Source organism: Talpa europaea, assembly GCF_964194135.1.
Source record: "Talpa europaea genome assembly, chromosome: 1".
Taxonomy (NCBI): Eukaryota; Metazoa; Chordata; class Mammalia; order Eulipotyphla; family Talpidae; genus Talpa; species Talpa europaea.
The window spans coordinates 40631742-40644593 of record NC_140073.1 but is presented as its reverse complement, the minus strand read 5'-3'; the positions used below and the strand labels follow the sequence as shown (position 1 = coordinate 40644593).

Here is a 12852-nt window from a genome sequence, read left to right as displayed (position 1 = left end):
GAAGTTCTCTGACTCCCCGTCCAGTGCCCTCCCCGTAGATGAGTCACTCGCAAGACCTTCGCGCTTCTCCTCCCAGTACCTGCTTCCCTAGTTTCATGCAACTGTGGGAAGCTGCCTTTCTAATCCCAGCCCCCAGTTTCTGAGCTTGGGGAATAAGGCCGCCCCCATCCTTGGAACCAGATCCAGCCGGCCGAGCCCTGAACCGCAACAGCCGTCCGGGCGGAACCCGCGCCACGCCCCCCGCCTCTGGAGCATCGGAAGTGACGAAGCGGAAGCGGAAGCGCCGTCGCGGGCGCCGACTTCCTGTTGTTAGAGGCGGGGGGGTGGGTGGCCGGCTGCTCGGTGTGCGGCTTTGCGGGGCGTCCTGGGGCAGCCGGGAGCGGCTGACCCTCTGCCTGCGGGGACGGGAGTCGCGAGGCGGCCGCCATGGCGGTGTCGGAGAGCCAGCTCAAGAAAATGCTGTCTAAGGTGAGGCCGTGGCGCGCTCGCCGCCGGCGCGCGCCCACCGCTCCCTCCCGCGCCCGACCGGGCCTGGCCCGACCCAGACCGGCGAGCCTCCCGGGCCGGCCGGAAGCCCCAGTGCGTCCTTAGCCGCCTTGGCCACCCCCAGCCCCGAAATGGTGGTCGCCTGGCGGCGGAACCCCAGACAGGGTCCCCGGCAGTGTGGGGGGCGGCGACCGTCAACAAAGGCGCAGAGCGGAGGCCGCCTGGCACCTGCCGTCCATCCTTTCTTCGGGAAGAGTTTGGGGCGGTCTGTGGGCCAGTGTAGTTTTCGTTTTGTTTTTTATAGACACAAAGAGGGGGGCCGTACTTCTCGATCTGGGGCACGCCTCTTCCACCGTGCCCTATAGTGAGCGTCCGTCAGTTTTCGCCCTTTCCTCCCAGCCCGCAGAGCTTGTGTCTCTGCAGTTTGATATTCCTCTCACAACTCGACCCCCGGGAGGTCAGTAACTGTTGGTGGAATTGCCTCAGTTATAAGTCAAAACGTCCAGAGAAGCCAAAATACCGGTCCCCCAGTACGTCCGGTGAAATAGGATTCCATTACCAATACTCTTTTTGATTGTATGCTGCTTATAATGCGATTCATTTGCTTTGAACTTCATGTATAATCAGATTTCAAAAACGGTGTAATTTTTTTTTAAAGGCAGATAGATATTGTAACGCCGTGAATTATTTTGATAATTATGTCAAATGTAGCGCCTGATGTCAGAGTGGACTGGGTGGTGGTTTTGGTTTTCAACTTAACAGTTAATTGGAATAAGATGTGCTATGGTTGAAGGGCTATCATCTCCAACAGGTTCAACAGGTTAGCTTTGGATACTTTTGTTAAATAATGATAGAAATCAAAGTTCAAGCAGTTTTTTTTTAATGGTCAGAAAACCAGCATGTATAAACATTTTTCTTTGAAATGCACACCTTTTTGCCAGTAAAATCATCCCCATAGTCCGTTGGTGAGGTATATATAATCTCTAATGAGAAAGCAAGTTTTCAAAGTAAAGCGTCTCTTGATTGTCTAATCATATATTCTAGATTTCTGTTTTTCTTTTTATAGAAGTAGTGATCCTTAATTGTATATAAGTTTTGGGTAGATCTAGACATTTGTGACCCTGTTCTGCAACAGTGTTTTTTAAAAACAGCATAGTGTTTTATATACTATAACTGAAGTATTTTGTTGTCGTTTTGATTTTTAAATTTACAGCATTCATTAAGGTTTACTCCTTGTATGTAAGAACATTTAGATATTGGTGTTTAATTTTAGAAACATAACCTTCCTAAGCCACTTTTAGAGGACCCTGCTTTCAAAATCAGAGGCATCTCATCTTTAGAAGCTATTTTATACCTACACTTTCATTCCCCTACCCACAATCTCTTTTTATTCTATGAACAAAAAAGGAAATAGAGAAGTGGAAGAGGGCACTCTACCTGTCTTTTGAGGTATTTGGTGCAATATCTGAAAAACTGAGTCACCTACAAGTGATGGTGTCAGTTCTGAGTATCAGCATTTTATCTAGCCAGCCTATGAGTAGATAGGAATAGTAAGTAGGATAATAAAAGCAGTTTGTGGCATTCATTCCTCCTGGTGGCGTGTTAAGCCTTTCAATTAGATACAGTCTAATGTAGGAATCGTTAATGTGGCCCCAGGACACATTGCTAGCATGTCCTTTATCTAATTGTGGGTCCCATCACCCATCATGGGACTGGGCCACATGCCTTGACTATTTCTTTTATGTATTATTATAGGTAATTTTTTCCTTTGAGCATTGTAAGTTTCTACTTTAGATTTTTTATAGACAAGTACCTATAGTCATACATAGTATATCTACACCCTTCCAAAAGATGAAGTCACTACTAAATAAGTAAAAGAGAGCTGACACATTAAAGATTGCTACTTATCTCACACTGTTTTTGGTTTTAGGGATACAACAGTAAACAATCACAAAAAACTATACTTCTGGAATTTAAATTCTGGAAGGCAATAAACTAAGTACATTAACTAGCATATTGGGAGAGAAGTGCTTTGGAGAAAAGTCTGGAAAGGGAAATAGTGCTGGCAGGGGAAGATGGGATGAATTGCAATTTTACAGCTAATAGTAAAGGAACGAGACTGCATTTGAGCTGAGGACCTAAGGGAGGTGAGGAAGCAACCTGAAAACAACCTGCAGTAAGAACATTCCAGGAAGAAGGAAAACAGGTATAAAGGCTGTGAGGCAGAAGCTTATCTTGCTTGATAGAGGAACAACAGAGGCAGCCAAGGTGACGGACTGGAGTGAGCATGGGGGACAGTAGTAGGAAATAAAGGCATGGGAGATTTTGGAGAATCTTGCAGGCGGTTACAAGGATTGACATTTACTTGGAGTATGTGAGAAGCTAAATGTCTGTTTTAACAGTATTTCTTTAGCTGTTGTATTGAGACTAGACTAGAAAGTTAAGAGTAGAGGCAGAGACCCCTGTTAAGAGGCTCTTGCAATAATCTGGGTGAGAGGAGACTTAGACCAGGCTTGTAGCTTTAGAGATAGTAAGAAGCAATCAAATTCTGGATATTTTTGAAGGTAGAGCTAACAGGGTTTCCTGACAGATTCACTGTAGGTGTAAAGGAAACGGGCAACAAGGATTTTTGGCCTGATCACCTGGCAGGATGTGGATATGGAAGGTTGTAGGAGAACTAGATTTTAGAAGAAAATAAGAAGTTCAGTTTTTATCATGTTAAATTTGACATTAGCTATCCAAGTAGAGGTATCAAGTTGGTAATTGGATATACATGTATGGGTTCAGAAAAGAGTTCAGACAGGAATGTTTTAATTTGGGAGCGATCAGCATGTAAATGATACTTGAAATCAGGAGAGGAGGTGACCAAAGGAGTGAGTTTAGATAATAAGAAGTTAGGAGAAGAAAAGGAAGCAGCAGAGACTGAGAAGGTGCAGCCACAGAGAGGAAAACAAGCTGTGGCATCCTGGAAATCAACTGAAAAACATATTTGAAGAGGAAGAAATCAACTCGGTGAGATGGAGCTGAGAAGAAAGATGAAGACTTCGAGTTGGTGTTGCATGTAGCCATGTGGAAGTTGTTAGTGAGGAGAGATTTCACTAAAATTGCAGACACCTGATTGGAGTGAGTTTGAAGAGAATGGAGCCAAGCATTAAGCTTCAGTGGTTACTAATATCACAGAGAGATACCCCAAATATGTGCTCTATAATGGAAAAATACCATCATCTGTGAGATGATCTTGCCAGAGAGAGAAGGGGGCCAGGGGTTGGGGAGGAGTAAAGTTTAGGGAAAAATGATGAAAAAATCACAACTTCTGAATCCAATTATTAATTCACAGGAAATATAGAGGGCATAGAATGTGCATGTGTGGCACCTACATGCAAATTCACCCATAGGAACGTGTATATCCAAGAGCATGCAGTTAGCAATATCTAACCCATGGGCATCTCTACAGTTGTCTAGGGTGAATGGTAATTGGAAGTGTGGAATGAAAGGTATGAGTTTCTTGGTGGGGGAGGGGGTGACATAAATGTTCTAAAATTGCCTTTGATTATGGAACTGTGAGTTTACTAAAAATCACTGAACTTTATATAAATCACTTTAAATATGTAAATTATATATAAATTATATCTCATTAAAGCTGTTACCAAAAGGGAGTGGGAGAATTTGTGGATTAAAAGTAACCTAAAAAGACATTTAAGCAAATACAATGTGTATACTTTATATAAAACTTTTTTTAAAAAAATCATGTGACTGCATGTTTGATGGCATTTAAGGCATCGTAATTGCTTTAGTATGATAATAGCATTGTGTTTTCTTAATCTTTTAAAAATAAGTACTAAAATATGAGTGGTAGGCTATGATATTCCAATTTGCTTTAGAATATGACAGCAGAAGGCAAAGTGAGTGAAGATTCTATTGACTCTTTTGTTTCTACTCAAATTTTTTATAAATTAAGATTGGCTAAAATTGGCGAGTTGATTATTGTTGGAGCTATGTACAAAATACGGGGCCTTATACTATTCTTAGTATACTTTCAGATTTGAAAATTTCCATAATAAAAAGTTTTTAAAAGAAAGCTATCAAAGACAGCAAATGTAGGCAGCTTCTTCAGGGAATTTTTGTTATAAAGAGGAACTGAGAGAAGTGTGGTTATAGCTGGGGAGGGCAGGGAAGTCAGGAACATATTTGTCTGAATAAGATGGGAAAAAAATGTATGCTAGTAGTACTGGTCCTATAGAATTGAATTGGTACTTTAGGATAAAAGATGGCAAGAAATGCCTTTGACTAGATCTCCTGGATTATTCTCTAATTTTTCTTGCATTTTATCCCTTATGGTCTATCATTTTTGTGCGCATCTCTATGAAATTTCTTTGACTTTCTATCTGAATCTTTCTCTTGAATCTTTTGTTTCTACTCATATTTTTTAATATCCAAAAGTTCTTCTTTTTTTTTTTTTTTGGTGTTCTTATTAGAGATATATCATTTCATCTTTCTTTGAAGTTATTAATGCTTTTGAAGTTTTCTTCTATCCTTGCATTATTTTATTCGTTAGTTCCTCCTAGTCTGTATGTTTTGGGCTCTGGCTTGCTTCTTGGAGTCTTAATGAATAAGAGAAAAGCACTGAAAGCTGATTGAAAGCTTCTGTGTGCGGATGGAACTTGTCACTTTGTGATCAGATGGGGATCCCCATGTCCTGATCTCAGAATCCGCCAAGTGTGTATGAATCAGGTGAATTAGGTTCCTAACTTTCCTGCTGTGGAAAGTACAGGTGGGGAGTGTAAAAAATACAATGTGGCAACAATACAGCAAGTGATAAATTGTAAAATATTTGGTATTGACAATGGTGTTGGAGTTTGAAGTAAAGAAAGATCTTATGAGCTAAGTACAAAAAAGAACTCATTAAGTGGGGGGGGGGGCTCTAAGCTGGATCTTTGAGAATCATTTGATTTGGTGGAAAGAAGGGCTAAAAAGGAGGTCAGTACAGGTTTGAATAGGTGAACAGTACAGGTTTGAACAGGTTTGAATGGAGAAAGCTACTGCCATTTTTTCAGGCTTAACTGATGTTATTGATTAGTATTGAGAATCATACTTTAAGAAGAGTGCTATTAAGAAAAGAAGATTTTAAGAAGATTAAGCTGACAGTTAAATGATGTCCGTTGGTTTTAAACTAAATTCTTGTGCTTTTATTTTTCAGTACAAATACAGAGACCTAACTGTACGTGAAACTGTCAATGTTATTACTCTATACAAAGATCTTAAGCCTGTAATGGATTCATATGGTGAGTTTATGTAATAAAAACATCAATTATATTTAGAGTTCTCACTTTTTGTTAATGATTATAGGTTTCCCATTTCCCTTTTGAGTTTGTTGGTTTTTCAATTTTAAGAATTAACTTCAGCTAATTAAAATGTAGGGGGTAGGAAATAACAAGGTCGTGGTTAATTAATATACTGTATGTTGAGTTATTTTAAGTTTAAAAAAGCACAGAACTATGCATAGACATAGAGGGAATGTTAACGATACTTTAGTCCATCATCTCCCAAGTATTTACAGATTAAACTAAATTGGTTTCTTTGCAGCAGTTCTCAGAGCCTTAAATGTACTAATATGTTAGGCCTCATCAAGAGTCTATATTGTACAGTATATCCTAAAATTACTTAGATGCTGAACCCGCCTCCCCCCCCCCCCACCACGGGCAAATAAAAGCATCTCTTTATATTCTTAGGGAACACATTTTTACAAAACTGCACTCTGAACTATTTCATTTTATAAAAGAGAAAACATTTATAATGTGGTTCTAAATTCTATAGAGTAGATAGGTTTGCTTCCACTTTTGTTGAGGCACAATAAAGTTGGGTTTAAGTAAAAAATGACAATACCTAGAGTTCTTATTTCCTTAAATAATCTTTTTGTCCCCACCAATCCTAATACCTCTCCAACCTCACCTTCCTAGAAAACACCTGTTGTGCTGAGGCCTAGGGGAAACTCATTGCCTCACATCCATTATGAGGCCTTGCACACTGAGAGCAAGTAACTGGATTTTGTGGCAGAAACTCCAGTATGAATGCCACTCGCTCTCAGGGCTTTGAAAACATTAGGAGCCTTGTGAAGAGTGGTGGAAACAACAGAGGGGCAATTATTTCTGAAATTCATGTTCCTTAAAATTGAAGCCCTGCCTGTGCACACCTCTGGTATTACTGAGCTGGTATAGCTTTATATACATAAGCCAAGTCCAAACCATTATTATCAGCATGCTTTTAGCGTAAACAAAATCCTAAAAGCTGACTAATTAATCACATTACCCTAGTTATTTTGACATGTGTTGTGTAAGGGAACCAATTCCAAGAAAAAACAAAAACTAAAATGCTTTTGATGACAGAAATGCAAACATAAATTAGAGCTGACTTTCCTTTTTAACTTTTTATTTATGTAGGATGGATTAATTTAAGTAGTGTTTTTACTGTCGTGAAGTCACAAATCCATTATGCTATTCTCCTTACTATTGATTGTTCATTTTTATTTCTGCTAATTTCGATACATTTAAAATATGTTTTCAGTTTGCTGAAAATACTTATGATACATGCATATGTACAATAAATCCCTTTATAGGGCCAGTCAAAACTAGCATTCTTTTGTAACTTTCAGTAGTTCAAATTTTCAAGGGAAAATCGATTTTCAGCTATTTTGAGCTATAACTTGATGTTCACAAAATAGGTAGATCAAAGGTAAACATTCTGTTTATGGACAGATAAACTAGATCTAGTACCCGGTAACATGGAAGAAACACATTTTGTCTTATCCCCATTTATATCAGGATTAATGAAAAAAATTCACTTGGTAGTCTGTACCTACACTGCCTGGTGTAAATAAAACAAAGGTAACATTAACCTGGTGATAGTTAATGATCTAAAAATACCATCAAACTGCAAATGAATTCCAAAACATTCCATCTGGCTCCTGTATACCAATGCCATACTTTTTGGTTGTTTTTTCTGCCCAGGCAGAATCTGACAATCCCAGAGCCACCACGTGTTAGCTGGAGACTGAACCTGAGTCCCAGTGCTCTCACTTTTATTTTTTGGAATGTTTTATTTTGTGTTTTTTAAATTGCCTCCACAAACCGCCCATGCCCATGCCCATACCCCATTTGCCTCCCTCCCCTATCCTCACCCTTTCTCATATTCTCTCTGATAACCATTACCTTCTTCCTCCACCCCCACCCTCGCCCTCCCCCACAGTTCCAATTTTTTTTTTCTATTGTTTGCGTGTCATTTTCTGGATATTTATATTTCACAGATGATTGAAACCATCCAGAGTCTTTCACTTTTTGACTTCACTCAACATAATCACCTCAAGGTCCATCCATTTTGTCGCAGATGCTACCATTTCATCTTTCTTCACAGCTGTGTCATATTTCGTTGAATATATGCCTCACAGTTTCTTTATCCATTCATCTGTTGAAGGGCACTTGAATTGGTTCCATGAGTAGACAATTGTAAGCAAAACTGTAAATTTAAATAAAATGGTTTTAAAAAACAAAATCAAATAAATTACAGCATAGTTTATAATTGTCAACAGAATGGCCTCCCTGATGGCCTAGGTGTTGAGTCTCAGTTCTATCACCACTATGGCCTGAGGTCGATCTCGGACCAGGGAGCTAACCCACATATGGCACAGCAGACCTCTCCTGTCTCACAGCTGCTCCCTTTAGCAGTGTGTTTCAGTAAAATCTGCCTTTTCTGTTCCCCATTCTGTGTCTGGTGAATCCTCTCACACCTCTCCAACCCTGCCACCACCTCATGGCACCTCTGGTCTATACCCTAATAGTTCTATGCAAAGATGTAAATAAATAAATACAATCTTCAACAGTAAATAAAATAGGTTGACAGTATATTTCTGTGTTCTTATACTATATACTACACCTTTTCCTTATATGATAGTGTTAATTCCACATCATTATTACAGGTAGCAGTCTAAGATACACAGATTGCCTTAATCAACTAATTAGAAATAGAAAACGTGTACTATGAGAAATGTTTATATTAAAAGATGTCTGTATTTGTGAAAATTTTTTTTAATATGATTGCTACATTGGAATTCAGAATGACGTAGGAATGAAAAGCTGAGGAATCTAAAATATAATGCTGTTAGGTTAATACTTAGTATGATGTCAGTTGATAGTGATTTTTAAGTGATTTTATGATCATGTTAGTTGGGAGCCCAGAGTTCATAGTTATTGGAACTGTAGTGCTCACATCCATTTTCCAAGTAACTCAAAGCATTTTTTCCTCATTAAAAAGCTAATCCCATTGAATGAATCAACAGAGGACACATTGTTAGTAGACAACTTATATGATGTGTTAACAAGTTAGGCCATTTCAGAGGTAATGAGTTTCAGGCCTTGTTTTTGAAATAGTAACTTATGTGAGAGCATCTCTGAAAATGATCATGATAAAATCACCGTTCTTTCTTTTCAGTTTTCAATGATGGCAGTTCCAGGGAACTAATGAACCTTACTGGAACAATTCCTGTGCCTTATAGAGGTAACTGTCTTCTAACTTTGTTTCTATTATAGCTGCATTTTTTTTTTTCACATAAGTTACCAAAGAGTTATAAGTAAATTAAATCCACTTTGTCTTAATGGTTTTCTTGATGATATAGAGATTCTTAACTTCTAACTGAACTTCTTTTGGTAGCTGCACTAAATATTTTCACCTTCTCCCTACCCTGCCCTTCCTTGCTAAGATATATCAACAAATAAGTGCTTCAATGCACTGGAGGAGTTTGATGTTTCAGCAATTAAGAGAATCATAGAACTAGAAAGGGATGTTAAATATTCAACCATCCAGGGCCTCCCTGGTGGCGCAGCGGTTGAGTGCTGGGTTGCGAAGCTGCCCGCAGCCTCTGCAGCACTGGTTTGATCCCCAGCTGCTCCCTGGCCACCGGAGGAGGGCCCCACATGGGGTGCAGACCTCTCCTGCCGCCCGCTGCTCCCCTCAGCAGTGTACTTCGGTCCTTCTGCCTGTTCTGCTCCCTGCTCTGGCTCTGGTGAATTCTCTCACCCTTCCATGCTTCTGACTACCCCGTGCTTGTATAAATAAATAAATCTTTAAAAAAAAAAAATATTCAACCTCCACCCCATTCAGACTTTTCTGACAGTGGGAAGCTATATATTAGAGTCACTGAGATAGAGGTCATCCTAAAGTCAGGACTAAGTTAGGTTTCACTTCTCACTGTATAATCTTATCAGTTTTGTGACAATGGGCATCTATAGCATTTAGGTAATTGTATCTAGCTCAAAAAAGAATTTGTTGTGAAAAGGTATGTAAAGAATTTAGCACAGAGCCTTGTATATAATAAAGCACATATCAAAAGTAGATATATGGTTGTAGTGTTGGTGATTATTTTAATAATAGAGAATTATGTCTCCACTAGCCAATCAGCCACTCTCTGGAGGATTACTTTAAAGTGATAAGGGAGCGTTCGGCCTCATAACTACTAAAAATTCCAAAAGCATTGGTCAAGCTGTGTCCACCAGTCAGCATCTTCTTAACAGCTTGAACTGGGTCTGTCAATTCAAGACCCAAGGGTTTTTGGCAAGGGAATTTCAAGTCTGTCTTAAAATAATCACTTTCTGATAGAACACCTTAATCCATAGTCTTCCTTCAGTATACCTTCCCTGTGAACCTTATAAACTGAAATGCCAAGTCAAGTAGCAAAGAATGCATTGGGCCAAAAGATAATTCATGAGGAATATTTTTACAACAGCTAGCAGATACTGACAGAATAGTGATCATTTAGCCCCTTAATCCTGCTGGTGTATTTTACAAACTGAAAATGTAAGAAAACAATCTTAAATAGAACTTTGAAACATAAAATAGTGTTTTTTTTTAATAAGTGTTGTAGCTCTCTCGACTACCTCCTAAGCCATTAAAAAAATAGTAAAAGTGGATTAATTGAAGTTTCTCTTTCTCTCACAGGTAATAAATACAATATTCCAATATGCCTATGGCTGCTGGACACATACCCATATAATCCCCCTATCTGTTTTGTTAAACCTACTAGTTCAATGACTATTAAAACAGGAAAGCATGTTGATGCAAATGGGAAGATATATCTTCCTTATCTACATGAATGGAAACATGTAAGTATGAACAGTGTTCTGTGAATTAGTTGGATTTTATATACTTTTTAATCACTAGCATCTACTTTCTGTTAACCCAGAGATGATTCAAAGAAAGAAAGATGAGTTCACATAATAGATTTAACATTGAGCTGTACATAATCAGAAAAGGCTTTCCAAGTAAATCTCATTTGTGTAGAGCTGGGTAAATTACAGAATATTAACTCACTAGAATTTTATTTGCTTGAGTTGAACCTGTAAGAATAGATAAAATTCACATAGTGACAACTGCATTTTTTAAGAAATGATATTCTAGTGGAATATACTGTGAAGCTGTTCAAATCTTATCAGAATGTTCCTATCAAGGATTAATAATAGGAAACTTCTGTTCCTGCCTCTGATAGTATAACGCTGGCAGGCCAGTGTTCCTGTCAAAAATAACTGGAAAACACAGAGTACAGACTGCATCTGTGGGGAAAGTTTTGGTGAACTATAAAAGCAATCAGGAGAAATTATGACACTAAATAGCTGATAGAGATAATGGAATGACCCTTTAGAACCTAATGAACTCATGACTGAGATACGACATAACATATACATAAAAGGGGCCTCCCTGGTGGCCCAAGGGGTTAAGCACAGCACTGTGAGGCTGTCTGCAGCCTCTGCAGCACGAGTTCGATCCCTGGCCAGGGAGCAACCCACATAGCGCAGCAAACCTCTCCTGTCTTACCCGCTGCTCCCCTCAGCAGTGTGTTTCAGTCAGTCTGCCTGCTCTGTTCCCCATTCTGTCTCTGGTGAATCCTCTCACCTACCGCACCTCTGGCCTGTACCCTAGTTCTTGTATGCATAAATAAATAAATCTTTAAAAAAATATATATATATATATAAAAATATGGAGTGAAAAAGAAACTATCAAATAGCTAGTTGGAACCACTTTGCCTACCATAGTTTGTCTTAAATTAGTGGTTGAAAGTTAAGAGAAAATTGAGCAATGCTTGTGGAAAAAGAGGTACTCTCTAACTATGGTACTACAAGGAAAGATCCTGTAACCATTTGTATCTTTCATACAACATTGTGAATTCTAAGCCAGAGTACCTATAATTTTAGAAGTGCCAAATACTATCTATAATAATAATCTATGAATATATATTTCCAAGAAAACATTGTTTTCTTTCAAAGACTTTTTTAACTACTACCTACATCCATCACCATTTGTACCAAAATACTTCATCTGTCCATTACAAGTACAAGTTTCAGTTAACTGTAGGGAGTCAAATGAATAATAATATGATCTGATTTTTTTTATATACTGCTTTATTTAGCTAGTGCTGGTTTTATATACAGGAGGTAACAGCCTTGCTACACATAAATCATTAAATAACTTTAAATCACCTAACTTTATTAAATTTTCACATTTGGGATCCTATAGAGAAAATTGTCAAACAGAGTGAGAAATGGTCAGACTTCCTTTTTGCCTAAAAGTAAATCTGTAGCTGACTTAAATTTGTTTTGTTTTTAGCCACAGTCAGACTTGTTGGGACTTATTCAGGTCATGATTGTGGTGTTTGGAGATGAACCTCCAGTCTTCTCTCGTCCTACTGTTTCAGCACCCTATGCACCCTACCAGGCAACAGGGCCACCAAATAGTAAGTAGATTTGAGATCTGATTTTTAAATTTAATGTGAACAAAAGAAAACAAAACCTTGTAAAAAAGTTTTAATGACTTCATTTTTTTTATAGCTTATCAAATTAGTGGATATTTTGGAGATATCTTGAAGTCTCACATCTGCATGAACAGATTCCCACCAAAGACTGGCATTTGGGCTTTCATTTGTGGGTAGAAACCTAAGTATTGGTGTGCTGGATTCCAAAATGGAGGAGAAAGAATGCTGGAATAGAGCTAGAATTTTTTTTTTTAATACTGCATGCCATGAAATAGCCTTATTTGATCAACTTGGAAGCAGATATAAATTGAAAGGTAGTCTGACCTCAGTTTTATAGATAAGAATTAATTACAGAATCAATTAAATGATTCACATCCAGCTATTCTGGGTATACACAATTGGACATCTAGCTCTTAGCTTCCTTCTCTTCAGTACAGCCAATTCATTATTTTACCTGGTGTGTAGGGGATGTGAACATGGAGACAGTACCAGTTCTCTCTTAATTGGAAAACAGTATTTCTGGGTTTTTAAAATAATTCTTACTGATACCTTCAAATCACCCTGGATAAATGAGT

General features: G+C 38.5%; 1 protein-coding gene across 3 annotated transcripts in view; it reads left to right on the top strand.

Annotated features, from left to right (window-relative positions):
• Positions 1–426: 426 nt before the first annotated feature.
• Positions 427–12852, top strand: part of TSG101 (tumor susceptibility 101) — a gene marked incomplete at both ends in the record, with an annotated part of 28388 nt that continues 15962 nt past the window's right edge. For 2 of the 3 annotated variants that reach the window (XM_084241254.1, XM_084241252.1), the window contains 5 exons: positions 427–468; positions 5684–5768; positions 8968–9033; positions 10471–10634; positions 12133–12259. In XM_084241254.1, coding sequence (XP_084097380.1) covers positions 427–468; positions 5684–5768; positions 8968–9033; positions 10471–10634; positions 12133–12259 — 484 coding nt within the window. The remainder of the gene's footprint in view (positions 469–5683; positions 5769–8967; positions 9034–10470; positions 10635–12132; positions 12260–12852) is intronic. The other variant, XM_084241253.1, reaches the window with a different exon arrangement.